The following is a 26,533-nucleotide window of genomic DNA, read 5'->3' as shown; positions in this document are numbered from 1 at the left end:
ATAAACTTTTCTACTCTTAAATATTTCAAAATATTTTCTAAAAACTCTGCTACAGCAAAATTTTTTCAAAAATATCCTAAAAAATAGTTAATAAAAACTACTTTTTGAAAAAACTCAGTAATCCAAATAGAGCCCTAGCCTTTTGGTGATTTGTTGGGGGGGGGGGGGGGGGTGGTGCCTTTTGGTGAATTGAGTTGCCATTTTATTTATCAGTCTAGTCCTTTTCTTAATGACCTCATAAGTCTATTGTATATGCATCTCACGCACCTTCGTCTTCTACAAGTAACTTACATACTAGACCATTATTATTTAGCCCATAACCCCATCCCACCCTATTTATGCACTACTTTACTTATTTTTGCACCTTTTTTTCCTGATTTTCTCTGATTCTACCACCTAATAATAGTACGACGTTGCCATATATACACACCACGAAGAGTGAAAATAAAAGATAACCGAACCATTAATTTCAAGATTCCCCGCACAATGCAAGGTATACATTCAAGGAACTTTTCCAAAGAGTTTCAGTGAATATTAGTTGAAACATCTTATTCATGCTAAATTTGTCATTTACCCACTGAATGTGGAGTTAATTGCAGTTTAATATATTAATCTCACAATTATGGTCACAAAAAACCATCTTACTTATTTAAAAAAAAAACACTTTTTTTTCACTTCCCTCCCACTAAAACACTCGTTTAATTTCCCTTTTGCAAAATGCCAAACTGCTCTCGATCAGCAGAAAATGGAAGTCAAAGAGAGAGAGAAAAAAAAAAAAAAAAGAAGGCCTGATAAAGGAATTTTCCCTTCTATAAATCAAAACAATCGCGTTTCAAAAAAACACACACTCACACACTAAGGGAGACAATAAAAACAGGGGAGAGCAGACTAGTAGCGGGCGATGGTCCAAATGGAGAACCATGACACCTCCTCCACAACCACCACCACCACCACCTCCTCCTCTTTCTCCAGCTTCAAAACTTATTTTCATGCACTCTCCGACACGCCCCACCGGCTGGCCCGCCGAGCCTGTTCCGTTTCGACATCTTTCGAAGAAACCAGCCGCGTCCGAGCCATGTCTGGCACGGACATGAAGAGGACCCTTAGATGGTATGACCTTGTCGGCTTTGGGGTCGGCGGTATGGTCGGTGCCGGAGTCTTTGTCACCACCGGCACCGCCAGCCGACGTTACGCCGGCCCTTCTGTTGTCCTCTCCTACGCCATTGCCGGCCTCTGCGCCCTCCTTTCAGCTTTCTGCTACACTGAGTTCGCCGTTGACATGCCCGTCGCCGGCGGGGCTTTTAGTTACATCCGCGTCACTTTTGGTCCGCCCCCAACGAAAACTAATTATAAGCCACAAAAAAATTTTTTTTTTTTTTCCTACCCGAGTATAATACTGAGAAGTTTAACACGTACAACATTTTTTGCAGGTGAATTTTTGGCTTTTTTGACGGGGGCTAATTTGATTATAGACTACGTATTATCAAATGCTGCCGTGGCTAGGAGTTTCACAACATACTTTGCTACAGCTATTGGTGTATCGACGAAGCTGAGAATAACAGTCCATTTTCTTCCGAAAGGTTTTAATGAGATTGACATTTTAGCGGTGGCCCTCGTCTTGATTATCACCTTAGTCATCTGTTACAGGTACTCCGCCGCAATCACGTTAATGAATTTCTTTTCAAATATAATTTGTTTATTCTGGCTAATTACAGATTTCTTTTTGGCTGGCGCTGGGCAGTACGAGGGAGAGCTCATTGCTGAATATGGTGCTGACGGTGCTGCATATAATGTTTATAGTGTTTGTGATATTGATGGGGTTTTGGAGGGGGGAATGGAAGAATTTTAGCGAGCCAGGGAACCCGAAACATCCTGGTGGGTTTTTCCCATTTGGAGCATCAGGGGTTTTCAACGGGGCTGCCATGGTCTACCTAAGCTATATCGGGTATGATGCAGTTTCAACAATGGCTGAAGAGGTCAGAAATCCGGTTAGGGATATCCCTGTTGGGGTCTCGGGATCCGTGATCCTCGTGACGGTTCTTTACTGCTTGATGGCTGCCTCAATGTCCCTGCTTCTCCCTTATGACATGGTAGTATCAAAATAAGATATATAATTACTACAATCGTACACCGAAATTCTAGCAGTATAATAATGCTATGACTTTTTTTTTTTTATCTCAAAAAAAAAAAGAAAACAAAAATCATGGAGGACGTACGTACAATTTTTACAAGGACGACGACATTTGTATACAAATTCTCGTAGGTTTTTTGTTTTTTTTGTTTTGGGAAATGAATGAATTGAAGGAATAGAACAACTGTGCAGATTGATCCCGAGGCGCCGTTTTCAGGGGCATTTAGGGGAGGATCAGACGGTTGGGAATGGGCATCGAATGTGATAGGGGTGGGGGCCAGCTTTGGGATATTGACGTCGCTGTTGGTGGCTATGTTGGGTCAAGCTCGGTACATGTGTGTGATCGGACGGTCCAGAGTTGTCCCTGCATGGTTCGCTAAGGTCCATCCTAGGACTTGTACGCCTGTCAACGCCTCAGCTTTTCTTGGTACGTGGTAGTGTACTTGGTATTTTATATATATATGTATACAGTTAAAAATGGTTTCTTAATTTGGTCTCCATGCTTCAGTGATCTGCTGAGACCATTTGGATTTATTTGCCTGTTGTGTTTGTCAAGTTATGCCGTTATTGAATTGGGCTCCACCGACAACCTTTTCGGTTGGGGAAATTTCAGTTGCCAGTTTTTAGGGGAAATTAGGGAATGCTCGCGGGTTTATCCTTCCTTGGATCATCAATTAATTCGATAGCAGCACCAATCCATATGTGTGAAGTTTTTTTTTTTTTTTTTTTAATTATATGAGGGAATCACGAATTGATGAATTTTCTTGATTTTAACGAAATAAATATATATATTTTTTTTAGCGTCAAATCTTAGCAATAATGAATGATGAGGTTTTGCTTTGACTTAGTCAGCTGTCTTTTTGCACTTTTTAAAGTGTTGTTGCCTGCCTTGCCTTCAGCTCCATCCATGTGGATGCTCTCTCTCGTTTTCGCTGGAAGATATGATACTCTGCTAGATTTCATCTGGCCCAGCCTTCGCTTTCTGAAAGTTTGGTTCATTCGGTAGTTTCTTTGATGGCAACTCTTGTCTGTTTTTGCCAGGTTCAAAATCTCCTGCCTGCTTGGCTCGTATAATTGTATTTGCAAAAATTGAAACTCTTTACTGCAAATTCATTCTGCTGTTGCTTTCACGATTGATTATCTTCGAAAGTTAAAAAATTTTTATTTGCACCACTTTCTTTTATTACTATCAACAAACAGAAAATGGAGAACCTTTTTTAAGAGTACAGAAAGCTGCTGATTGTCTCTGTCTGGTAAAATAAATCCTAGTAATGTAATATTCCTTGAAGATCATTTCTTTCTTTAAAAAAGCATATTTACCGGCAATAGCACTCACTACTATTTAGTTGCGGTTATGATCTTTCTATTAGCTTTTCTGGATTTGGACTTGTTGATAAGTTTTAGGCGAATATGGATGGATCATATTAGGAGGTCCTTGGGATTGCGATAGGAATGGAATATGGGAAATGGATGACTAGAGAATTTTGACAATTGCTGTATCTGGATGTCTTATTCCGTAATATTACCTTTGGAAAAGGTCAGTTCCATGTTGATGCGTGGTGGTTTTAGTAGACAACAATTGACGTTTGACACCAGCATTGAAGAAGAGATCAATTCATTCTGTCAAGATAGCCACTAGAAAAGTTCCTCACTTTCTCAAAGAATAAGTAGTGATGTTTTAAACTCCGCATTATTTGTCGTGATATATTGTATATTCACTCAGTACTGCTGCTTTAACCTCTTTTGTTAACCTCCCACTGAACTTGATGGATGGCTGGTTGCTTTTTCAGTGAAATTTTTTTTTTCCTGCTGTGCTGATGCATTTAGGATTTGAATGAATCTTTCAGGGATCTTTACAGCGGCTATTGCCCTTTTCACGGACTTGAATATACTCCTGAACCTTGTGTCCATTGGCACGCTCTTTGTCTTCTATATGGTTGCAAACGCTGTAATCTACCGGCGCTATGTTTCTGTCGGAACAACTAATCCATGGCCGACCCTTTCCTTCCTGTTTTGCTTCTCACTCACGTCCATCATATTCACCGTCGTGTGGCAATTCGCACCCCCGGGAAAGCCGAAAGCCTTCATACTCGGTGCCTGCACTGCTATTGCTATTGGCGTCCTCCAAGTATTCCATCGCACGGTTCCAGAAGCCAGAAAGCCCGAGTTCTGGGGGGTCCCTTTGATGCCCTGGATACCATCCATATCCATCTTCCTTAACATATTCCTGTTGGGTTCTCTTGATAGACCGTCCTACGTGAGATTCGGATTCTTTTCCGCACTCGCAGTTCTTGTTTACCTTCTATATAGCGTCCATGCTAGCTTTGACGCTGAGGAAGATGGGAAGCTCAGTCATAACAACGGTGAAAATGTGAAGGAATCTATTGAAACGGAGGACCACAAACTTGAAGTATAAAATTTCTTGTTCTTGTTTTTTCCCTTTCAGTGACTTGACAACTTTTGATTTTGGTTCGAGGATTAGAGTAGGGACGAAGAAGAAGTAGATAGGTTGGAATAGGCTGCAAAAAATTAGCAGCAGCTAGCAGCAAGTTGTACAGCTGGAGTCTTAGTAGTGGATCAAGGTTTGAGGTCCCCTGTACATGTTGCCGTCTGATCCATCACCGTATAATTCTGACATGCATTATCTCGACAGAGAATGAAACCAGAAAATCTTAACGAGAGATTTTTTGCTTCTTGACGTTACTGTGTTTTACTTCTTTGTCAAATATGCTCTAGTCCCGAACCCTGAGCTTAGCTCAGTGTCCACCAGGGCCTGCAGCAAAAAAATATGTGAGGATAGTGCTATAGTATTTTTTTTTTGATTTAGTTGAATTTGTATATTTATTAGTTCTTTAACACAAGTTTCTTTAGATTCTCTCTTTTTTTAAATTAGGATAGAAGCAGGTTATATAATGTAGCGTTACTGGCAAAAAAAAAAAAAAACTCTAGTCTCGAGAAGTTCAAATGGGTGCAAATTCACAATCAAGAGTATTTCGACCCGAACGAAGCTACTACCGATCATATTGACCGTTTAGCAGAAAAAACACCAAATCCGGGCAGCGGCATCTGGTGGTAAAGACTCCCATTCCTATGCAGGCCCTAAAGCTTATCAGGATAAACATGTCATCAACGATCAATGATCGTAGTGATAATTAGGAACTTGTATCTTTGACACTACTAATTGTTTCAAGCCAATACTACAAATGCAAAGTCATCGATGAGTTGCGACCCTTCCATTTTCACCTTTAAGATAGCGCAGAAGGTATTTTAGGCAAAGCGAGCCCCTTAATTCTGAATCTGAATTAGAATAAAAAAAAAAAAAAAGAAAAAAATCATTCAAAACGTCCCTCACATTTTGTAAAATAACTTTTATCGTCCCTTATTTTTAAAAATATAATTTTACGTCCCTTACAAATTCACATTGGTCAAATTTCGTCCCCACTTACATTTCCGACTATATTTTGATCGGAATTCACCACGTGCCTTGCATGTGATCATATTTTAAGGGCAAAATTGTAAAATCAAATTTTATATAATTTGATTCATAATATCTCACATTTCATAAAATAAATTTTTTCGTCCCTTACATTTCACAAAATGAACTTTTTCATCATTCACATTTTTCAAAATAAATTTTTTCATCTTTTATTGATCATGTGTGTGAATAATTTTTTTTAAATCCATGTATATATCTATTTGATTTCACCTGAACAGTACGAATAGCATATGAAATCAAATAGAAATATATTACATACTATTCGTACTACTCAAGTGAAATCAAATAGATATATACATGGGTTTAAAAAAATTGTTAGTTTTTCACTTATATTCATTTTCTTTTACTCAAAATTTGAAAATAAAGAAAACATTTAATCCTAAATATTATTGAGTGTTTATATTGAATTAAATTTGGACAGAAAAAGTAAACAAAAGAAAAGTATGACAAAAAGAAATAAATGATTAGCACTTTCAAATTTTAAAACAATCACAAGGCAAGTAATTCAACTGTTGGTCTTAAATGTGTCAAGAAGAAATTTCAGATTTAAATTGAAATTTGTTAGCATAATTATAGAATTCGAGTTAGGATCCATTAATTAGATGATCTTAATATACAATTCAATAAATAAATTATTACCAAAAGAGAAAGGTCACAAATATTGAATAGGTTCAAATGGTGAAATCATATAAATATATACATAGGTTTCAAACAAAATTATTAGTTTTAAACCCCTATAAATATCTATTGAATAGGATGTGTATAACTACGATTAGCATGTTTAGATAAAATCCAATAGAGATAAATTACATGTTATTCATACTGTTTAGGTAAAATCAAATATACATATGCGTGGGTTTATAGAAAAAAGCTATTTCGTACACATGATCAATGAGGGATGAAAAAATTCATTTTGAAAATTGTGAGAGATGAAAAAATTCATTTTGTGAAATGTGAAGGACTATGAATCAGATTATGTAAAAATTTGATTTGACAATTTTGCTCTTAAAAAATGATCACATGCAAGTCATGTGGTGGATTCCAACAAAAAATTAGTTGGAAACCTAGGTAGGAACTAAATTTGGCCAATGTAAATTTGTAAGGGACATCAAATTATACTTTTAAAAGTGAATGAGGAAAAAATCATCTTATAAAATGTGAGGGACGTTTGGAACGATTTTCCCTAAAAAAAAAAATCTCCAAACTTGTTGGTTTCCATCCAAAAGTGTTGGTGAAAGCTGTAAAGACGAGTCACTACTGTAAAATTCAAGAGTGCAGACAAATATTGTGAAAGGGCACTTCACGTGAATAATCAATAATGTAAATGTCGTTTTGTAGGTTGTAATGGACATCTCTGTAGTTAAAGTGAAATTTAAGGAAGATAATCATGATTTTACCGAAAGGAACTAAAAAGTGAAGGATGGATGGAATCACCAAGCACGAAGGAGATAGACCACTGGCTTATCTTCTTTCCTAGCTTAAAGCCATCAGTGATTCCTTTGTGACAAGACGTAGGATATGAACTGAAATACATGGGCCATCCTATCCTTCCTTTACCTTCCCTGCCTTCTCTTCCCCTGAAATTGTATCGTTTTTGTCCATTTTGTGGAGCCCCTTCTATATCTCTCTCTCTTTTTTTTTTTTATCTACACAGAGATATCTGAATTTATGGACTGATTACCGTACGATCCAACTAATCCTTTACGGGTCGAAAGAGGTTGCCCAATATCACCGACCGTAGCATTTAGAATTCAAACCTTTGCAATTGTACTCACCTAACTAGGTTACTATCACCAGCTCTGGACCTGGGGCGCCCTTTCTATATATCTCTCTCTATTATCCTGTATGATGCTAGACGTACTATTTGTCTGTTTCTTCTTTTTCATTGTCTTTTTTTTTTGTCCCTTTTTCCCTCCAACAGGTTAATTACCATGAGCTATATATATATATATATATATATATATATATATATATGAAGTCAATCATTTTCCATGGGTCGATTTTATACTTCGTTAGCGGTCCCTGTTTGTATTAGCAGAAACAAGTCTATTACTAATGATTTTTTTTTTGTACTCATCTCTTTTCTTGCGTTCTTTCTTTGTCTGCAAGCAACAGGAAAAATCTAGCCGAAGCTTATCCGAAAACGAATATTGGCTGAATCGGTCGGGAGCAATAGAAAAACTGCATTATGTTCCCAAGGCATCTCGAAAATGCAGGGTCTAAAACCCTCCAAGTGGTGAAGCATTAAAAATTGGGTTAATTACATTTACCTCCCTTGAGATTTGACCATATTACCAATCAATCCCTATAATTTATTCAAATAACGGTCTCACCCTTTGAATGATCAAACATTTAACAAAAACCCCCTTAATGCCGAAAATGCCCTTATTGAGACTATGTTGCATTAAAAAAAGAACATATTTTTATTTTATTAACCTTGAAGCAATCCAAAAAAATAGAAAAAAATTTTTGCTTATTATTTTATAAAAACCATATCTTTGCTTCCATAAATAGTTTTGAATCAATAATTATTTTAAACCTTAAAAATGAATATTAAAAATTAGATAAATTGAAAGAAAAATAAAAAAAAGAAATTATTTTAATTCATGAAGTATGGTTCAAATTGAAGAAAACCCTTGTGCTCTCCGTAACATGCCTTGAACCACAAATTCAAACCATACTTGAGGATTTAAAATAATTGCTTCTTTTTTATTTTTCTTTCAATTTATCTAATTTTTAATATTCATTTTTAAGATTTAAAATAATTATTGATTCAAAATTATTTATGGAAGCAAAGATATGATTTTAATAAAATAATAAGCAAAAACTTTTTTCAATTTTTTTGAATTGTTTTAAGGTTAATAAAATAAAAATATGTTCTTTTTTTAATGCAACATGGCCTCAATAAGGGCATTTTCGGCATTAAGGGGGTTTTTGTTAAATGTTTGATCATTCAAAGGGTGAGACCGTTATTTGGACAAATTACAGGGATTGATTGGTAATATGATCAAACCTTAAGGGAGGTAAATGTAATTAACCCTAAAAAATTAGATTCCAAGCCCAAGTCAAAACAACTGCATATGGACTCCAAGATTGCAAATGTTCATATCGAATTAGTGCATGAGATTTTGTTCTCAATGTCTAATCCAAAAATTTTGTTCTTTTCTGACACCAAGATGTTTTAAGTGGTGGTGGAAGGTTAGAGCCCACTGCATCCCTCTTTGGGACAAATTCTTGATACAATTCCTTAAATCCTTTCCTGTTGAGTCTACTACGAAGCAAACTCAACGAATTCTCAACAATCTAAAATGGCTGGTTTTGAAGTCCAGTGCAGCAGAAATTGTAAAATTCTTCAATATCTGCATAGGAAAGTTATTTAGTTTCGTGTTAAATAGGTCAATCTCCAAAATTATGTTGTGGTGCACAGATTGGCTTACCAAATTAAGGCCCTGTTTGGAAGCTAGTTTTTTGGATAAGTTTTTTACCTACAAGTTTTTTAACAACTTTTGTTACAGGAATCCAAAAAATTTTTAAAATTTTTTACATACACACTTCAAAATACACAAAACATACACAAATTCCTCCACCATCCCAACCTAATACACAAAACACACATAAAAAAAATTCCCTTCCCTTTGGTTTTCTTCTTCCTCTACCATCCCAACCCAGTCCACCACCTCCGTCGCCGACCACCACCACCTCCCGTGCCATTTTCTTTTTTGTTTTTTTTTGCCTTTCTCCCTCTCCCTGCCATCCTCCTCCTTTACCTAGTTTGACTGCTTTCCTCTTCTTTTTTTTTTTGTGTCCCCCGCAACCCTCCCCCTCCCGCGACCAGATCTGGTCCCATGACCAGATCGCAAAAGTGGAGGGAAGAGGAGCTGCGATCTGTTCGCGCGAGGGCGACGAGGCTACTGAGGGTGACGGGGATAGATGAGGGGAGGAGAAAAAGGGGGTGGCGGGCAGAGGGGGTTGGCGGGGCAGAGGGAGAAGAGGGGCCGCGGGGGAGAGGGGAGGAGAAGAGGTGACGGGCGGAGGAGACGGGAGAGGAAAAGGGGTGGCGGGTGGCGGGGGAGAGAGGAGGAATATGGGTGGCGGGTGACAGGGAGAGTGGAGGAATATGGGTGGCGAGCAGAGGGGGGTGGCGGGGAAGGGAGAAGAGGAGTGGCAGGGGAAAGAAGGGGAAGGGGAAAGGGAGGGTGACGGCAGAGGGAGGGGAAGGGGTAGGGGGTGCTGCGTTGCTGCGGGGAGGGGGGCTGGTAACGGGGAAGGGGGAAGGGAAGGAAGAAGAAGAAGAAAAGAAAGAAAAGAAAAAGAAAAGAAAGAAAAAGAAAAAGAAAAGAGAAAGAGAAAAAGAAAAGAAAAAAAGAAAAAAAAGTTTTTTCTCTTAAAAACTTCAACAAAATTTTTCACATTACAAAAATTTTTACAAAAAAATTTTTCACCTTACAAAAAATTTTACACAAATTTTTTTAAAAACTTCTATAGTGTACTACAGTAAAGTTTTAGATAAAATACCAAAAAACTTAGGTTACAAACAAGCCCTAAGTCTTGGATTGAACTTAGCTGCTTTTCACTTTCTTTTCTTTTGCTTTCTGTATTTAGGCCATTAGGGCGATGCAGAAACCAGTTGTCCCCTTCAAGCACAACCCCTCTTAGTGGTCTACTGACATTTACCATTAATCCGACCAAAAAAGGAAGGAAAGGGAACCCTTGATTTTTGTCCACAACAACTTTGCAATATCTACACTTTCTATGGACTATGAAAAGTCCATCCCGAAAAGGTTCGTTCAAGAATGATCATGAATTCATGATTCAAGATTTTGTGTAAATTTGGTGAGTGGGTTATTTGTTGTTATCATGTTGTGGGTTTTGTCCCTATCTTTCCCTGTCTCGTAGTCAAAGATATGGGTGTCATCATTTGAGAACAACTTTCCCTTAAAATGCCACATGACAGCTCTAATAGCAAACCATTAGGTGGTGGCAGAGGGTGCCAGTCGTAGACCTAATTGATGATACAGCCGAGCATATAATAATGCTTTATCACAAGAAAGATTGCATTTCTCAATGAATACAAGATATCACTAAATTTGAAAATTGCAAATTTATGGAGTTGACTATGTAAATAATGGATGCAATATATCACTAATTAATCTTTAAATGATTAAGAGTGTATTTGGATTGTAAATTACTTGAGATATTTTTATTATAATATTTTTTTGATATGAAGCATGTGAGATAAAAAGATGATTGAAAAACATGTTGGTGATGCAAGCAAATCAGTATGTGTAAATAAAGTGAAATAATCTTCAATCCAAACACACTCGGAGAGTTAGAGAATGAATGCGTTGCAAGATTATTGTGCAAAAGGGTCTCTTTAGCTGGTGTTCATTAATATGTATTTCACGCGTTAAGTTTTTTAAAAACATAAAGTCAAATAGGAAAAATGTATATAAATGTAAAGAAAAATAATAATTGTTAATGTGTGTATATGTACATAATAAGGTCAAGTAAAATTTAAGTGTGTCAACGAATATTTATTGGGTGTGCCGAAACGCGGCAAGCTGTCTAGCATATTCTGTAAAAGGATTCGAATAAGTGGCAAAATCTACCTAATTTTGGTTATAGTTCTATGCGTCCAAGAATCTTTAAGTTGCATAAAGCAAACAATGCAATCCACCTAAGCTAGCTTAGCCTTTTCTAGTAGTATTTTATGAAATCTCACCCAAATGGCTTATTGCATCCTTATTATTATTTGTTTCCAAATAGTCCACGCCAATAACTAACTTGGGATGAATCCATATTCCATAACAAAAAGCAAATGAGAAAAGATGCTAATAATAATGAATAAGAGTCACTCTGCAATTTGATAAAAAAAAAAGAAAAAAAAAAGAGTCACTCTGCAATTTTCTAGTCTTGCAAGTTGCAAGCACAATAATTACACATGATTCATTGACGTTTACGCAAATCTTGCAAAATTATTGAAGTTTTATTTCATTTTACTGCTTTCCAATGCCATTCAAACTGACTAATGAAAACTTTCATCTCTCTCTTCGCTGAGAATGAAACTGGAAAAGATGAAGAAAAGAACAATTACTTGAATAATTATTTGATTCCTTCTCCATATTCTAAATTGAGAAACTACGAATGAAATTAGTTCATGCACCTCTATATACGTCTTTTCACATTCATTAAAGCCACGCAAATGATAGGATGGATTTTTTTCATCCCATCACAAAAATAGCAAATACAAAGCTAAAAACTTAAATTGAAATGGTACCAGATCAATATATATATATATATCTTAGGGGGCAGAATTTTTGGGTATCCTGTTGAACTCATCATATTTCCATCATCTGCCCAACAAATAATTGCAATAGCCCAAATGCGTGGGCTTGTAGAAGTTTGAAGAAGCCCAATTGCTCACCGTCTTGGCGCCAAATAATTTGGCGCTTGGTTGATTTTGACCCTTAAACGTGGCAGAGGTTTCAAACCAATCGTAGACGATGACTCGAAATGAAAGCCTTTAGGATCCAAAGGTTAGAGAACCTTTATCTCAAATTTCGTCACCGGAACTTGTCCCTTGCCGCAAATCTTACCATTGACGAGCTAACCCAAGAACAAGTCCGTGTTTGGGATCACAATAATATACCAATCCTGACATTGCAATACCTTGTACAAAAATGCGCAAGGGAAAGAACAATCTGGGAAGGCAAATCTTGCCATGCCCAAATCATCAGGCTGGGTTTTCTAGCAGACAATTTGACTTCTAATATGCTCATCAATATGTATACAAAATGTTGCGACTTGGGTCATGCTCGGAAAGTGTTCGATGAAATGCCCCACAGAAGCCTTGTTTCCTGGAACACCTTGATTGGGGGCTACACCCAGGACGGTAATGCGGAAGAGGCTCTCATCCTTTTCAAGGAGATGCATAGAGATGGGCCGTATTCGTTTAGTGAGTTTACTGTCTCAGGTGTTCTTTGCGCTTGTGCTGCACAGTTGGCCCTGATTGAATGCAAACAACTGCATGCTTTTGCTCTGAAAGTATCACTTGAGTTAAACCTGTACGTCTCTACTGCTCTGCTTGATGTCTATGCTAAATGTAATTTTATAAAGGACGCGAATTGGATATTTGAATCCATGCAACAGAGGAGTGATGTTACTTGGACTTCAATGGTTGTAGGTTATGTCAAAAATGAGCTTTATGAGGAGGCTTTGTTATTGTTGCGAAGATCACTAAGAGCTGGCGTGGAGTATAACCAGTTTACTGTGTCTTCGGCACTGTCTGCTTGTGCAGCATTGACCTCTTTGATAGAAGGGAATCAAGTTCATGCAGTAGTGTGTAAGAGCCCCTTTTGTGCAAACGTTTATGTGGCCTCCGCTCTTATTGACTTGTATGCGAAATGTGGGATGATTGAAGATGCTCATGCTGTGTTCTCAACTACAGAAGAGAAGAATATCGTATTGTGGAATTCTATGGTTTCAGGATTCGCTAGGCATGGTAGATCTCTAGAGGCTATGGTATTGTTTGAGAAAATGCAGCTGAGTGGCTTGCAGCCCAATGAGGTTACATACGTTTCTGTGCTGTCTTCTTGTTGCCATATGGGCTTAGTTGAAAGGGGGCGAAGATACTTTGACATGATTACCAAAGAGCATAATCTCTCTAACAATATCTTCCATTATTCGTGCATGGTCGATATTCTTGGTCGGAGTGGTCTTGTTCATGAAGCTAAGGATTTAATAGACAAAATGCCATTTGAGGCTACCCCCTCCATGTGGGGATCACTTTTGGCATCCTGCAAAGTGTATGGAAATGTTGAGCTAGCTGAAGTGGCAGCTAAATATTTGTTTGAGATTGAACCAAATAATGCAGGAAATCATGTCTTGCTTTCAAATGTTTATGCGTCCAGGAGAAAGTGGGAGGATGTTGCACGTGCAAGGACACTTCTCAAGGAAAGTGATGCAAAGAAAGTAAGGGGCAAGAGTTGGATCGAAATCAAGGACAAAGTTCATACATTTATGGTTGGAGAGAGAAACCATCCAAGAATCGCTGAAATTTATAGGAGGTTGGATGATTTTCTAGAAGAAATGAACAAGCAGGGCTATAGAGGTGAAAATGAACATGATCTGCATGATGTGGAAGAGAGCAGAAAGCAGGAATTGCTGAAGCACCACAGTGAGAAACTAGCTTTCACATTAGGGTTAATGTGCTTACCTCCTGGTGTACCGATAAGAATTATGAAGAACCTTAGAATATGTGGTGATTGCCATTCTTTTATGAAGATGGCATCAAGTATCACGGGAAGGATAATCATTGTCAGGGATAATAATCGTTTTCACCATTTCAGAAATGGATTCTGTTCTTGTGGTGAATTCTGGTAACCGGGTTGCATTGGCTACACAAGACTCCCTGTATTTGGAAATACACCTGGCTCCAAATCAGTGAGCTTATGACCCCACATTTTAGAAGAACCTTATTGTTGTAATCACAACAACAATTTCAGGTAATCAATAGCCTGTCTATCTCAGGGAGATATTGTAAAACCCTGTCTACCTCAAGGAGATATTGTAAAACAGATCAGTTTTTAAGCATCCATGGACGGAATTTTGTTTTTCTGATTGTTTTCAAAGAGCTTTTACAGAAATCTGAAAATGCCTTTTGCGTCGAACAGGTGCAAAATTGTTGCTTCCCAGAACTTTCTCACTGGTGTATTAAAAAGATTGAAAAAGATGCAGTCGCCAGACAGCATGAAGATGCATCCTTAACCGAAAAAAAAAACAACATGAAGTATGCATCCTTAACTCAAAAAATGCAAAAAAAAAAAAAAAAAAGAGGACGACATGAGAAGCAAAGCACACATCAATATTGGCAATTGATAGGGCTCATAACGATGCACCAGGTTGATAGGTACTCCAACAACTGCAGGAGAGGAGGAAACAGTAGAATTCCTGTCCTAAAGTTAGATTATTCAAAATATTGAAATGTATTCAATCTAATATAGAGAAGTTGAAGAAGCTGCTAAAGATAAAGAAATTACTAGTACTAAACAGTATACAAGTCAAAAATCTTTGGTAATTCAGATGATATCCATGAAAGAGAGCAGCCGGATAAAAAAGATGCAAATAAACCAGAAACTAGAAGCTCAAATATATGGTGTCAAGCTCTCATTTAACATGGCATAAGCTCCACCTAGGCTTAACCATTTATGCTAAAAAAGAAAATGATGAGTCCTAACAACCAAAGGTGGTCAGCAGTTTCTAAAGCTATTGAGTGTGAGAGCCCAAAAATATATTAAAGCACTTCAGTATCTCCTGGCAAAACCACCTCGCCCATATGCAGGAGCAGAAGGTAGTGCCTGGGGCTCAGCTGCCTGCTTGACAACCCCAGGAAGGTCAGCCATACCAAGTTCAGTGAGCATTTCAATGGTCTCCTTGTCAACTTCAATAACATCAATCTTAATAGCAGATTCATCAGGCACAAAGTCCATGCGTCTCTCACGCTCTTCTTCCTGCAGCTTGAGTGAGATACCTCGAACAGGACCCTTCTGAATCCTCTTCATGAGATGGGTGGAGAACCCAGCAATCTTGTTCCTGAGACGCTTTGAAGGAATTATAGCTACCTCCTGCAACAACTTCTTGTTTGTGTGGAAATCCAGTGTCATTTTGGAGTAGTACCGCTCAATCACCTGCCTAGAGGACTTCTTCACTGTCTTGGTGCGTACACGACCCATCTTAATTGCAGCTACTCAGTAGTACCTGATAAAAAGACAGGCTTCTCAATATAAACCCATTCAACACAAAACAAGCCCTCAGACACATCATCCCACAGATAATACCAGAAGGATGCAGCTAACATTTCCAAAATCATAAACGTATTATCTGCACCAAAACAAGCTACCGTACATTCATCGTTTACAACAACATACTTCAACTACATAAAAAACAATACAACCAGCTTTAAATTGGGCTTTATACCCCACTTTCCGTTACCAGGCATCCACAAAGTAGGAAACATTCTTACTCAGTTTGCACCAACTTACAAGAATGTCATGGTAACGGAGCTCAAATATGGCAATGGAGCTCTAATGAAGCAAAAGACTCCATGCTCCACATGAACGTCAGTCTACAAACCAGCACTCCTAAAGTATGATTAACATGAATATTCTTTGCAGTTGGCAATTGAACAATAAGAGCATATCTTCGGCCGGAGAAATGCACAATATTCCACCAAAGGAAAACACGTGGGATAAGTTAATCATACGACGTCTGTCAAAATCAGATTCATCAATTATACCTCAGTACAATCCGACATGGAGCACCTCAACAGATAAACATGTATCGAGTGGGAATTAGGCAAGTTTTTTGCTAAATATGAGCTACACAATTTTTTTGCTCCTATGGGCAACAGAAGAAACTACTTCCAGAGCATGGATCTACCGTAAAAGAAATATATAAATCAAAGATTAATTTCATGCTAAAATTGAAACAAGCAATCAACTATGAGATTTGGCAAATAAATCTCAGAAGAAAAAGACATTGAGGACCACTTACTTGATACTTGGAATGCCAGACGGTTAAAGAAAATGCCAGAGACGGCCGCCGAGGATGATGACCAAAATAATTTCCCGCCAGCAGCCGATGGTTTTCGAGGACTAGGGTTTTAGCGCAGCAACCAGTTATAGGACTTCCCCCCGGGGCATGTAATTTGATAGGCGACTGATATTCTACGGCTCCAGTACCATTCGGACAAGTTAATGCATTTGGGCTTGGTCAGGCCTCTTCAACCTTGGGTCATGACAACAAACAAGGTCCATATTCGATTTGGGCCTTTTGTGATTCTTTCTTTGTTTTACTTTTATTCTTTAAGGATGCTCTAACATCCTTAGATATATATATATATATATATATATATATATATGACATATGTGCAAAATTTGAATTTGCTTATGTGTCATTTATTTAATCGAAATAGTGTATATACTAATAATGTATATAAAATGTACTCTTATTTTAATGTGTAACTTTTTTTAATGTGTAAAATTTACTCTCTTCCTTCTTCTCATGTGAAGTTCCTTTCTTCTTCTACTTTTTTTTTTTTTTCCTTTCAATTTATATGTAATGTTTTGTAGACTATCATATGAAACTTTAATTAAGCAGGGAAATTTCGGGCTCGAACCCATTTTTGTGCAGTAGACCTGAATCCAACTCGTATACCCAATGAGTCTTGATTTTAGAATTTCGGAACTGAGTCCGACGGATCTTGGGTCGAATTCGGGTTTACCTGGAAAGAAAATATCTAAATTTAAACATTCCAAAATTAAATTCAAAACTAATCACAAATCAAATCTCCAAACTTAAACAAATCAAATTACAAAGTTAAATCACAAATAACTTATAATAGTCAATCCAAAACTAACCACAGATCAACCTACAAAATCATTACTAAATTGTTAATTTGGTAAAAGAATGTATTTAGAAATATTTATATTTTATAATTATTAATATATTTTTTGGGTCCGGGTTAGATACGAGTCAGAATCCTATATTTCATATCCGACCCTTCTTTTTGTTTGAGTAAATGGGTTCCGGTTCAAGTATTGAAATTATTTTTCAATCCAAACGCGAAAAAATTTATCAGATCCGAGTCAGGTTCGGATCCAAACCCAACCCATTGACACCTCTATGTGGAAGAGGAAAAAGTTACCCGTTTATGTTTCAAGAGGATTTCAACTATAATTTCATTATCGTTGGAATATTTTAGTTTGGAAATCCTAGATGACAATAACAACTAAAAAAGGAAAATTTCAAATATTTGAGGTGCATTAGAAGGGCATAGAATGTAGATAAGGGATGACTTATAAACCTATAAGCCTTGTTTGATGATGAATGATTAATTTGGTGTAATAGTTAAGGTTGAGATTGCAAGAATTAAAATTTTGTGGGAAATGTGTTCATGAAAAAAGTGAAAATTCTTGAAGAAAAACGGAATTTTTATTTTTAGCTACCCGGACTTTACGGGGCAAAAATTCTATCGTAAAACTACTTTCATGACGCTTGTCAAGGAGAATCATGCATTTAATCTCATGTGCTCTCAACAATTTGCATTAGTTCAGGACTTTTAATTTTGCATTCGACTACCTTCAATAATTTTTGTTTTTAAACCTAATTAGTTGTTTTTTGAGAACAACCTAAATGCAATTATTCCTTCACGTCAACAGTATTAATTTTGTATAATCAAAAACAGTATGACTGGGTGTGTAATATCACATGACAATTTTGTTTGCCACCGGCAAGTGTCTATTTTGTTGTACAATTTGGTTTCTATCCGAAAAGAAGAGACACATTTCACAGGTGCAATGGTTTCATCCCAATATATTATTATTATCCAGGGCAAAAAAAGCGAATGTTATATGGAGCATAAACGAAGATAGCATATACATTAAATGAATTGTATTTAAGTAATAATGAAGCCCTACACAACGCAAAAGTACGATCCGCTGTAGCACTTAAAACAAACTTGGTAAAAGTGATCCTTCCGGGTTCGATTCCCGGCAGCGGAATGTTTTTTCTTTTTTTTTTTTTTATCTTTTTGTTGGTCATAACGTTCCTGAACCCCAAAATTTAGTCCCCTTGCCAATATATATTTAGGACAAGAATTCAGTGTATAATTTAGGACAAGAATTCAGTATAATTATAATACATGTTCAAAATTTTACTGTACAAATATATCATAATATTATAGGAGCACTGATTATAGATAAAAAATATTTTATTTGTGTACAGTATTTTTACTTTCAACACAATAATGAAACGGTAATTGTACATCAAATTACATGAAAGTACAATAACTGAGCACCAAACTCCAACTGCACTGCCTCCTTTCTCGTAAACAGAGGTGAGCGCTTTGAGTTTGAGCGGAGGATAGCAGTAATGGATATGTTCTCTTTGTCCTCTACAGCACACTACGCTAACACTCCACCACCCTTCTCCGCCTCCATCCTCGCTGTCGTTAAGCACCACCACCCCTCCTCCTCCTGCTCCTGCACCCCCTCTATTGTTTCCCTTAAAACCTCCCCAGAGCCCCCTGACAACACCCCTTCTTCCACCAGTCTCCGCCGCCCTACCTCCAATAAACCCCTCAAAACCCCAACCACTTCCCACAACTCCAAAAAGTTCCCCCAAAACCCGCTCAAGAACCTCATCGTTTCCACAAACCCCCCTATTCCCATTGCCCCCACCTCCACAACCCAATCTCCGCCTTTACACACTCTCAGTAGTAAGCTTAGGCTTTCCAGTAAACTCTCCCCGCCGCCCCCGCCTTCGGTTCCCGAAGAAATTCGGCCAGAAAAATCTCAAGTTTTGGAGGATTTCGACAATCCCAGTGAGGAAAATGACAACGGCGAATCAAGAAGGGAGTTTGTTGAAAAAGGGAAGATTTTTGTGGGGAATCTTCCACTGTGGATTAAGAAAAATGAGTTGGCTGAGTTTTTTAGGCAATTCGGGCCCATAAAAAATGTGATTTTGATAAAGGGTTTTGATGAAACCGAGAGGAACATGGGTTTTGGGTTTGTGATTTATGATGGGCCAACGGCCGAGAAGGCGGCCATGAAGGCTGTGGAATTCGATGGGGTGGAGTTTCATGGGAGGGTGTTGACTGTGAAGTTGGACGATGGGAGGAGATTGAAGGAGAAAACAGAGGAGAGGAGGAGGTGGGTAGAGGGGAAAGAGGAGGGACAGCTGCATCGGACGAAGTGGCATGAAGAGAGGGAAGGGTCGAGGACGGAGTTCAGGAACGTTATTGAGACTCAACCAGATGAGACTCAACCAGAGAATTGGCAAGCTGTCGTGACAGCTTTTGAGAAGATTAAGAAGGTAGGGAGGATATTTAGACACCCTGGTTTGTTGCATTTGCTTGCACTGGTGTTCCGGTCCTTTAAAATAGGATTAGTAATCGAATTTTGAGTTCTGAGCAGATACTTAGTAGAAATGCTTTTTCAAAGACTGGTAAATGTAAGAAATCATGCTCCGATTTCATGTTGCTAATTCCTAAGGTTTTTTTTTGGGTCCCCCTAATGAAAGCTTGGGCTAGTATTTGCACTCGTTTTACTCTGAATTATGCTTATTTAAAGCTTTTGTAGCCTTCCAGGAAAGAGTTTGGACTGATGGTGAAGTATTATGCAAGACGAGGGGATATGCATCGTGCACGTGAAACTTTTGAGAGAATGCGAGCCAGGGGAATAGAGCCAACTTCACACGTCTATACCAGGTATATACCTCTACCTGGTCATCGCATTATTTTGCTTTGACATCTGTTGGCAAAATTATAGTTGTTCATTTTACCTTGTTAGAGTAGTTTGGCCAAGTTACCTGGGCGCGTATCATTTGGAAGTTGTTTAGATTGTGTGCATTTTTTAAAAAAAATTTTGATTCTTTTTGTTTAAACTAAGCATACTTCTTTTGCCATTGAGCACCATTAATATCAGTTCTGATTAATATTACACACTGTTTAAACAATTGGATGCCTTCGGACAACCCTGCCGGGAGTGTAGAACTATCACGATTTAGAAAATGCTATCTGGCATTTGTTTCATCTATTAATTGCATCACTTGCTGATTGACTTGTTTTATGCAGCCTTATTCACGCTTATGCAGTAGGTAGAGACATGGAAGAAGCACTATCTTGTGTGAGAAAAATGAATGATGAGGGAGTTGAAGTGACCTTGGTGACATACAGTATTCTTGTGGGCGGCTTTGCAAAAGTTGGAAATGTTGAGTAAGTGGAAGATTCGTGGCTTGTTGTTGAAGTAATTCCACTTACTAAGCTTGTAGAATAATTATCTTTCTCGTTATCACTTCATGGAGTCTTTAAATTTCTCACTGTTTAGCCATTTATCTACAGATTTGTCATTTTGTTCGCTTATTTTTCTGTCTTTTATCATTGTTTCTGGGTTGAAATGTTATCCTGGTTTCAGTATATAGTTGATCTATTTTAACTTGAGCCCCTTGCGAGCTACATTGTGGCTTCCCATCAATTTGTTGCTAGGAAACAGGAAAGAAGGATTAAACCATGTGAAACTAAACCTTAATAATCTATCATGTAGATTGTAATCAGTTTTGCATTAAATCTTTGGTTTATGAATTTTCCTGCTTGCCTGATACTGTTGCAAACTTATATCTAGCAACATGCTTGGGGAATCAACGGTTGAGAATTATTTTTATCATATTACCCGTGGTCTAGTGTAAGAGTTTGCCTTAAAGTGCTACTCTAATTGATTATCAGTTAGATATTGTATTAGCACGTGGAATCTGATGAGCTTTTTAAGACATTTTCCACATAATTTTAACTGAGGTGTATGGGCTTTAGTAGCTTTTTCTCATGGACAAAATTCTTGTTAGCTCTGAAGCTGTGCTTTGACTATGTCATTACTCATGTGCATCAGAATGGTTAATAGTTGACGTTTTTCACATGGGCTTATCTTTTTCAGTTTTCTTACCTAATATCTCCATCTGCTGTTCCTGGAAGTGCTGCAGAGTTTTGGTTTAAGGAGGCTAAAGAAAGACATGCAACCTTGAATGCAATCATCTATGGGAACATAATTTATGCTAATTGGTGCGTAGTTTTTCCCTTTCTGTAATTTTTTTCCCTAGCCGACATTCTTTATGCTGCATCCACATCTGAAATGTTGCAGAGACTATAATGCTATTCTTTGTCAAGAGTAGGATATTGCTAGATTCCATTGCATTGTTGTGATAGCTTTTGTTGGGGATGACGAGAATCACGATAAAATGGTAATGATTCTTACATATGTTATTACAAACTAAGTTTGTGCACAAGACATCTATCTAGGCTTGGGCATCCCCCTCTTGGTGAGTTCTCTTGCTTGAATGTAGTAAAAAGTCTGTCAGCCTCAGATACCTTATTCTGTTTGAAATAGTTTCAAACAGACTTCCTCAAATACAATGAGAACCAATAGTTGCTAAATTGGTTCATGAAGTATCTCATGCTACAAAAAATGATTTTTTCTTTTTATATTAGTTGGAACAAAATAATGTTTTCTTCAGGCTTAATATTCAATGAAGCAGTGACATCTCACATACTTTAACATCTTCAACAATAAAAAGAACTTCTGAATGTCAATTTTTCTGCAGATGAATAAGCGGGAAAAATAAAGAATACTGAAAATTTTTTTCATTAAAGAGTTAGAAATTTACTTGAATCAGTTTCTGTTTTGGCTGGATAATTAGTAGAAACCAAGAAGAAACTTTAATCATTTTTATTATTTAGTGTATAAATGTTAATCTTGCATTAAATTAGGAAGACAGATCATCATACAGGACATTGTGAGACAGCATTAATAAGATATGTGATCCTATGAGAAGGAAATAGCTATGACTGCTGTTGATGGTAAATTATACACCAATGACCATCTTTTTGTGTTTTTGAGGAAGGTAACACCTATGTTAATGCATACTGGGGGAGTCTAGAGCTGATTAATTAAGTAATGGCTAATATCATTTTTGTGTTCTCTATAAGGTATGCCATTAAAGTAGTTATTTGTTACTTGTTAATTAAAGGTTCCTTGACCTTGGAGTAATCTATGTGATACAAATAATTTCATGATTAATACATTTCTAAGTGTTTTTTTTTCATTTCCTTGTATTTGTCAATAATGTTTGATCTTTATTACCTTTTTTTCCTTTTCAACTAGTTTCAAAATGAGGGGGCAATATCCTCTGATCAGTTAATTTCTCTTAATTTTACTGCAAACTACAGTCAAAGTGGTGACATGGATCGTGCTGAAGCATTGGTCAGAGAGATGGAGGAAGACGGTATTGATGCTCCAATTGGCATATACCATACGATGATGGATGGTTATACCATGGCAGGGAATGAGGATAAATGTTTGGTTGTCTTTGAGAGATTAAAGGTGCAGTTGCTTAAAAGTCTTTATTGTTAACAGCAAACTAGCTCCTGTGGGTCGGTGGATAGTAGAGTGTTCAAGTTTTTCTTCCCTTTTTTTGGTAGAATGTACTGTTGCTTGGTACTTCATTTAGTTTTACCACTTTAAATATGTTATAACTTGATGTTTCAGTTGAAAATTGCCTTGCTAGCCTTGCTCTGCAAGTAGGGATGACACCACATGCATCCTATTATGACTGAAGTATCTTATGGTTAATTTGTTCTGTGGATAACTAGATGGAAGAGCTTAATCCTCTCAAAGCAGGAAAGAAAAAAAACATCAAACTTAATCTATGTTATACAGCTCAAGGAGCTATCTTTTTTCCCTGGGATTGTACGTCTCTATTTTCATCTTGGGACTTGGGTAGTCCAGAAATTATATCGTGCTTCATTAGTTAAGAAGTTATATTTTTTATATTACCAATAAGATATGGCCTACAGGTTCATTATTGTCAAATATATGAGTATGGGTTGGCGGACAGTGTCTGTGTATTTGGGGGCTGCCTTCAATTGTTAGAAAAAATTTGAGAGGATAATCTCTTTCCAGTTAAGGATGTGAATGAAAATGTCCAACCTCTGGAAATTATTCCTTTAAGTAGTGGAGTTGCTTGAAATTGATAAGCTTGCTAGCTATCATGTTGTGATGATCATCTGCAAAATTATTATACTGATATTGGATTGTTGTTTAGGAATGTGGCTTTCCACCTTCAGTAATCAGCTATGGATGTCTTATGAACCTGTATATTAAGGTAAACTGAATATATCTTTCATTTGTCTTTGACATCTAGTTTGTCTTGGATGTATAACATGGTTTTTCCCCATAATATTTCATTAGTTTCTAGATCTCTTCATCTTTTGAAAGTGCTGTACTTGAGGCTTGCAAAAGGAAGAAAGGAAAAAACTTGTGCTTGATTTTGTCAATGTGAGCATGTAGTTCTCGATCTGAACAAGCGATGAGGCAGAACAATAGGTTGCACTTAAGCATGTACGTAGCAAATATAAATCAATGATGGTCAAACATAAGGAGTTGTAGATTTGTTCCTGAGATGCAAATATAATGCTTAATGGAAGGGTGGGTTGGCTTGCTCTATACTTGGCCTTCTTACACCTTCATGATGCCTATACTTCAATATTTCAATCTTTTTCGAAGAATGGATGTTTCCTATGTTGAAATATCATACTAGATTAACTTATTTGTAAGTCAATCGTCGCAAATATTTATTCTCTCAAAATTTTCAAGTTTATCAATTCATAGTGTCTTGTTCACTACTTAGTTTGTTTGGTGAAAATTTATACAACTCTGCAGGCTCTCTCAAGTTTTGACTTGAATGTTTGTGTCTCCAGAATTATTACGAGTTTGTCTGAAATTATAGCGTTTGCAAACTTGTGGTATATTTTTTTGTTACTTATTAGAAGTTAATCATCACTGGCAGCAATTTTTGTTCTTTTTTTTTTTTTTTTTTTTTTTCTGAGTTCTGACGTGTATTTCAACTTCAGTGCCTTAATGCTTACCTATTGCACATTTTCTAGTGCAGATTGGTAAAGTTTCAAAGGCTTTAGAGGTCAGTGACATGATGAAAAGGGCAGGGATTAAACATAACATGAAGACATATTCAATGTTAATCAATGGATTTGTGAAGTTGGAAGATTGGGCGAATGCCTTTGCAATATTTGAAGATGTAATAAAAGATGGTTTAAAACCAGACATTGTTCTTTACAATAACATTATTGGGGCATTCTGTGGCATGGGTAACATGGATCGTGCCATTCGTACTGTCGAGGAAATGAAAAGAGAAAGACATAGACCTACATCACGGACGTTTATGCCCATTATACATGCATTTGCCAGAGCTGGAGAATTGCGAAGAGCTCTTGATGTTTTTGACATGATGAGGATGAGTGGTTGCATTCCAACAGTGCACACTTTTAATGCTTTAATTGTTGGACTTGTCGAAAAGCGTCAGGTATATAGTGCATAAGCTTTGATTGATTTATTCGTCCTGTCTAGCTTCTAAAAGTGTTCTATTGTGTATTGCAGAACCATGTGCATAGATGCATTGGTTGATTTTTGCTTCCTGTCTTGCTTGCCAAAGTGTTCTTATGCATACTGCAGAACATTTTCCACTCATGCACCCAGATTCTAATTCAGTTATTGGTGCCTCTATGGTCATTTTTTCCTTCCTGTGCTTGTTGCAGATGGACAAGGCTGTGAAAACTTTAGATGAGATGATGTTAGCAGGCATTAGTCCAAATGAGCATACTTATACTACCATAATGCATGGTTATGCATCAGTGGGTGATATTGGAAAAGCTTTCGAGTACTTTTCCAAGTTAAAAAATGAGGGTTTGGAGCTTGATGTGTATACATACGAGGCACTGCTCAAGGCATGCTGTAAATCAGGGAGAATGCAGAGTGCTTTAGCAGTGACAAAAGAAATGAGTAATCGAGGAATCCTGCGGAACACTTTTGTCTACAACATATTGATTGATGGGTATGGTGTCTATCCTTAATATTTGTGAGTTGGAGGTGCATGTAAATGATAGATTCAGTATTGAACATTTCATCCCTTTGTCCTCGGCGCTTTTCATTTCCCCGGGTCCTTTATTTTGGGGGGAGGGGGGGGGTGTTTGTTGGGGTTTATTATGTGGTTATTCTGCTATTTGTGTGAATTTTATAGTTTTTGTCTGTTTCATTTCTTGGTTGCTCTTTGCAGTTGGGCTCGAAGAGGTGATGTTTGGGAGGCTGCTGACCTGATGCAACAGATGAGGAGAGAAGGAGTTCTGCCTGACATCCATACTTATACATCTTTTATAAATGCTTGTTGTAAAGCTGGAGATATGATGGTATGCTTGGGATCCATCCGGCACTTTGCCTTAGGCTGATTTTTAGATTATGGAATGCACATGTATTATGTTATCAAGCATTTACAGCAAGTCTTTACAGTTACACACTTAAGTTGTTGTCATTTATATTTAGTTGTCCCTGAAGCTTATAGGGCTCATATTTTTTGCTGTGAAAGTACTTGTTTTTTGTTTGCAACACTTTGATCATTAACTATGGTAAAAATTTGTTCAATTTGCAGAGAGCAATGAAGACCATCGAAGAGATGGAAGCACATGGAGTGAAGCCTAATGTGAAGACGTATACCACACTCATACATGGGTGGGCGCGTGCAGCTCTTCCAGAAAAGGCTTTGCAATGTTTTGAAGAGATGAAGCAGAGTGGACTAAAACCAGACAAAGCTGTGTACCATTGCTTAATGACCTCGTTGCTCTCAAGGGCCACAGTTGCTGAAGAATACATTTATGCAGGTATTCAGCGTATCTGTGGGGAGATGGTGGAATCTGGGGTGACTGTTGATATGGGGACTGCAGTTCATTGGTCGAAGTGTTTACGCAAGATTGAGAGGAGTGGTGGCGGGATCACTGAAGCCGTTCAGAAGACATTCCCCCCTGATTGGAATTCTCACAAAACTCTAAATACCATTTCTGATACTGATGACAATGATGATGAATTAGATAATTGTGCTTATGATGATTTTCAGGGTGATGTAGGAAGTGATGCTGAATTTAGTGACTTTGAAGAGTGATCAGAAATATGAATGTATTCTTCATTTATGGGCTTTATACTCTTGTTAATTTCACGCAAGCTTGTGTATAAAGAATGAGAAGTACAATTCCAGAAATATGAAGAGAAACACGAAAAGGTTTTGAGGTTTCTCATCACTGGGCAAATGTCCGGGTTCAAAAACGGTAACGATGATGGTTTTGTGTCCTGGTTCAAAAATGGTAAAGGTGCATCATATGCACAAGACCTTGATTTTTTCACAGTAAGATTGCCTTCATAAAGTAAAAGTGGCATCTGGAGAGCATTATTGTGTTATGAGAACTATGAATCATGGCAGCTTCTTAACAACGACCATAGGAGGGAGAATCCCATTGTTAT

At 37.4% G+C, this 26,533-nt stretch overlaps 4 protein-coding genes across 8 annotated transcripts; 3 read left to right on the top strand and 1 right to left on the bottom strand.

The window, feature by feature from the left end:
• Positions 1-841: 841 nt before the first annotated feature.
• Positions 842-4,829, top strand: LOC140034992 (cationic amino acid transporter 6, chloroplastic-like). 3 transcript variants are annotated; one of them, XM_072074081.1, is made up of 6 exons: positions 842-1,325; positions 1,431-1,647; positions 1,742-2,090; positions 2,324-2,558; positions 3,031-3,133; positions 3,979-4,252. In XM_072074081.1, the coding sequence occupies exons 1-6, from the start codon at positions 902-904 to the stop codon at positions 4,115-4,117; spliced, it is 1,467 nt and encodes a 488-aa protein (XP_071930182.1). In that variant the 5' UTR covers positions 842-901; the 3' UTR covers positions 4,118-4,252. The 3 variants fall into 3 exon arrangements, with proteins under 3 accessions (XP_071930182.1, XP_071930184.1, XP_071930181.1); XM_072074083.1 differs by having other exon boundaries at positions 3,031-3,172; positions 3,979-4,115; XM_072074080.1 differs by lacking the exon at positions 3,031-3,133 and having other exon boundaries at positions 3,979-4,829.
• Positions 4,830-11,925: 7,096 nt separating this feature from the next.
• LOC140034991 (pentatricopeptide repeat-containing protein At5g04780, mitochondrial-like) lies at positions 11,926-14,239 on the top strand. Its single transcript, XM_072074079.1, has one exon. It carries the CDS (start codon positions 12,141-12,143, stop codon positions 14,007-14,009), a length of 1,869 nt encoding a protein of 622 aa, XP_071930180.1. The 5' UTR covers positions 11,926-12,140; the 3' UTR covers positions 14,010-14,239.
• Positions 14,240-14,751: 512 nt separating this feature from the next.
• LOC113730650 (small ribosomal subunit protein eS17) lies at positions 14,752-16,348 on the bottom strand. The gene is made up of 2 exons (XM_027255487.2): positions 16,179-16,348; positions 14,752-15,383 (listed from the first exon to the last, which is right to left on the bottom strand). Exon 2 carries the CDS (start codon positions 15,356-15,358, stop codon positions 14,930-14,932), a length of 429 nt encoding a protein of 142 aa, XP_027111288.1. The 5' UTR covers positions 15,359-15,383; positions 16,179-16,348; the 3' UTR covers positions 14,752-14,929.
• Positions 16,349-18,478: 2,130 nt separating this feature from the next.
• Positions 18,479-26,310, top strand: LOC113728493 (uncharacterized). Of its 3 annotated transcripts, none has more exons than XM_027252893.2 (10): positions 18,479-19,499; positions 19,766-19,893; positions 20,260-20,400; positions 21,151-21,237; positions 22,402-22,555; positions 23,277-23,336; positions 24,123-24,551; positions 24,784-25,079; positions 25,302-25,431; positions 25,671-26,310. In XM_027252893.2, the coding sequence occupies exons 1-10, from the start codon at positions 18,558-18,560 to the stop codon at positions 26,175-26,177; spliced, it is 2,874 nt and encodes a 957-aa protein (XP_027108694.2). In that variant the 5' UTR covers positions 18,479-18,557; the 3' UTR covers positions 26,178-26,310. The 3 variants fall into 3 exon arrangements, with proteins under 3 accessions (XP_027108694.2, XP_071930177.1, XP_071930178.1); XM_072074076.1 differs by having other exon boundaries at positions 18,521-19,499; positions 19,774-19,893; XM_072074077.1 differs by having other exon boundaries at positions 19,362-19,499; positions 19,757-19,893.
• The last annotated feature ends 223 nt before the right edge of the window (positions 26,311-26,533 follow it).

Source organism: Coffea arabica, chromosome 2c (genome assembly GCF_036785885.1).
Source record: "Coffea arabica cultivar ET-39 chromosome 2c, Coffea Arabica ET-39 HiFi, whole genome shotgun sequence".
NCBI lineage: Eukaryota > Viridiplantae > Streptophyta > Magnoliopsida > Gentianales > Rubiaceae > Coffea > Coffea arabica.
Note: the sequence above shows the minus strand (reverse complement) of the source record. Positions and strands in the feature narration are given on the sequence as shown.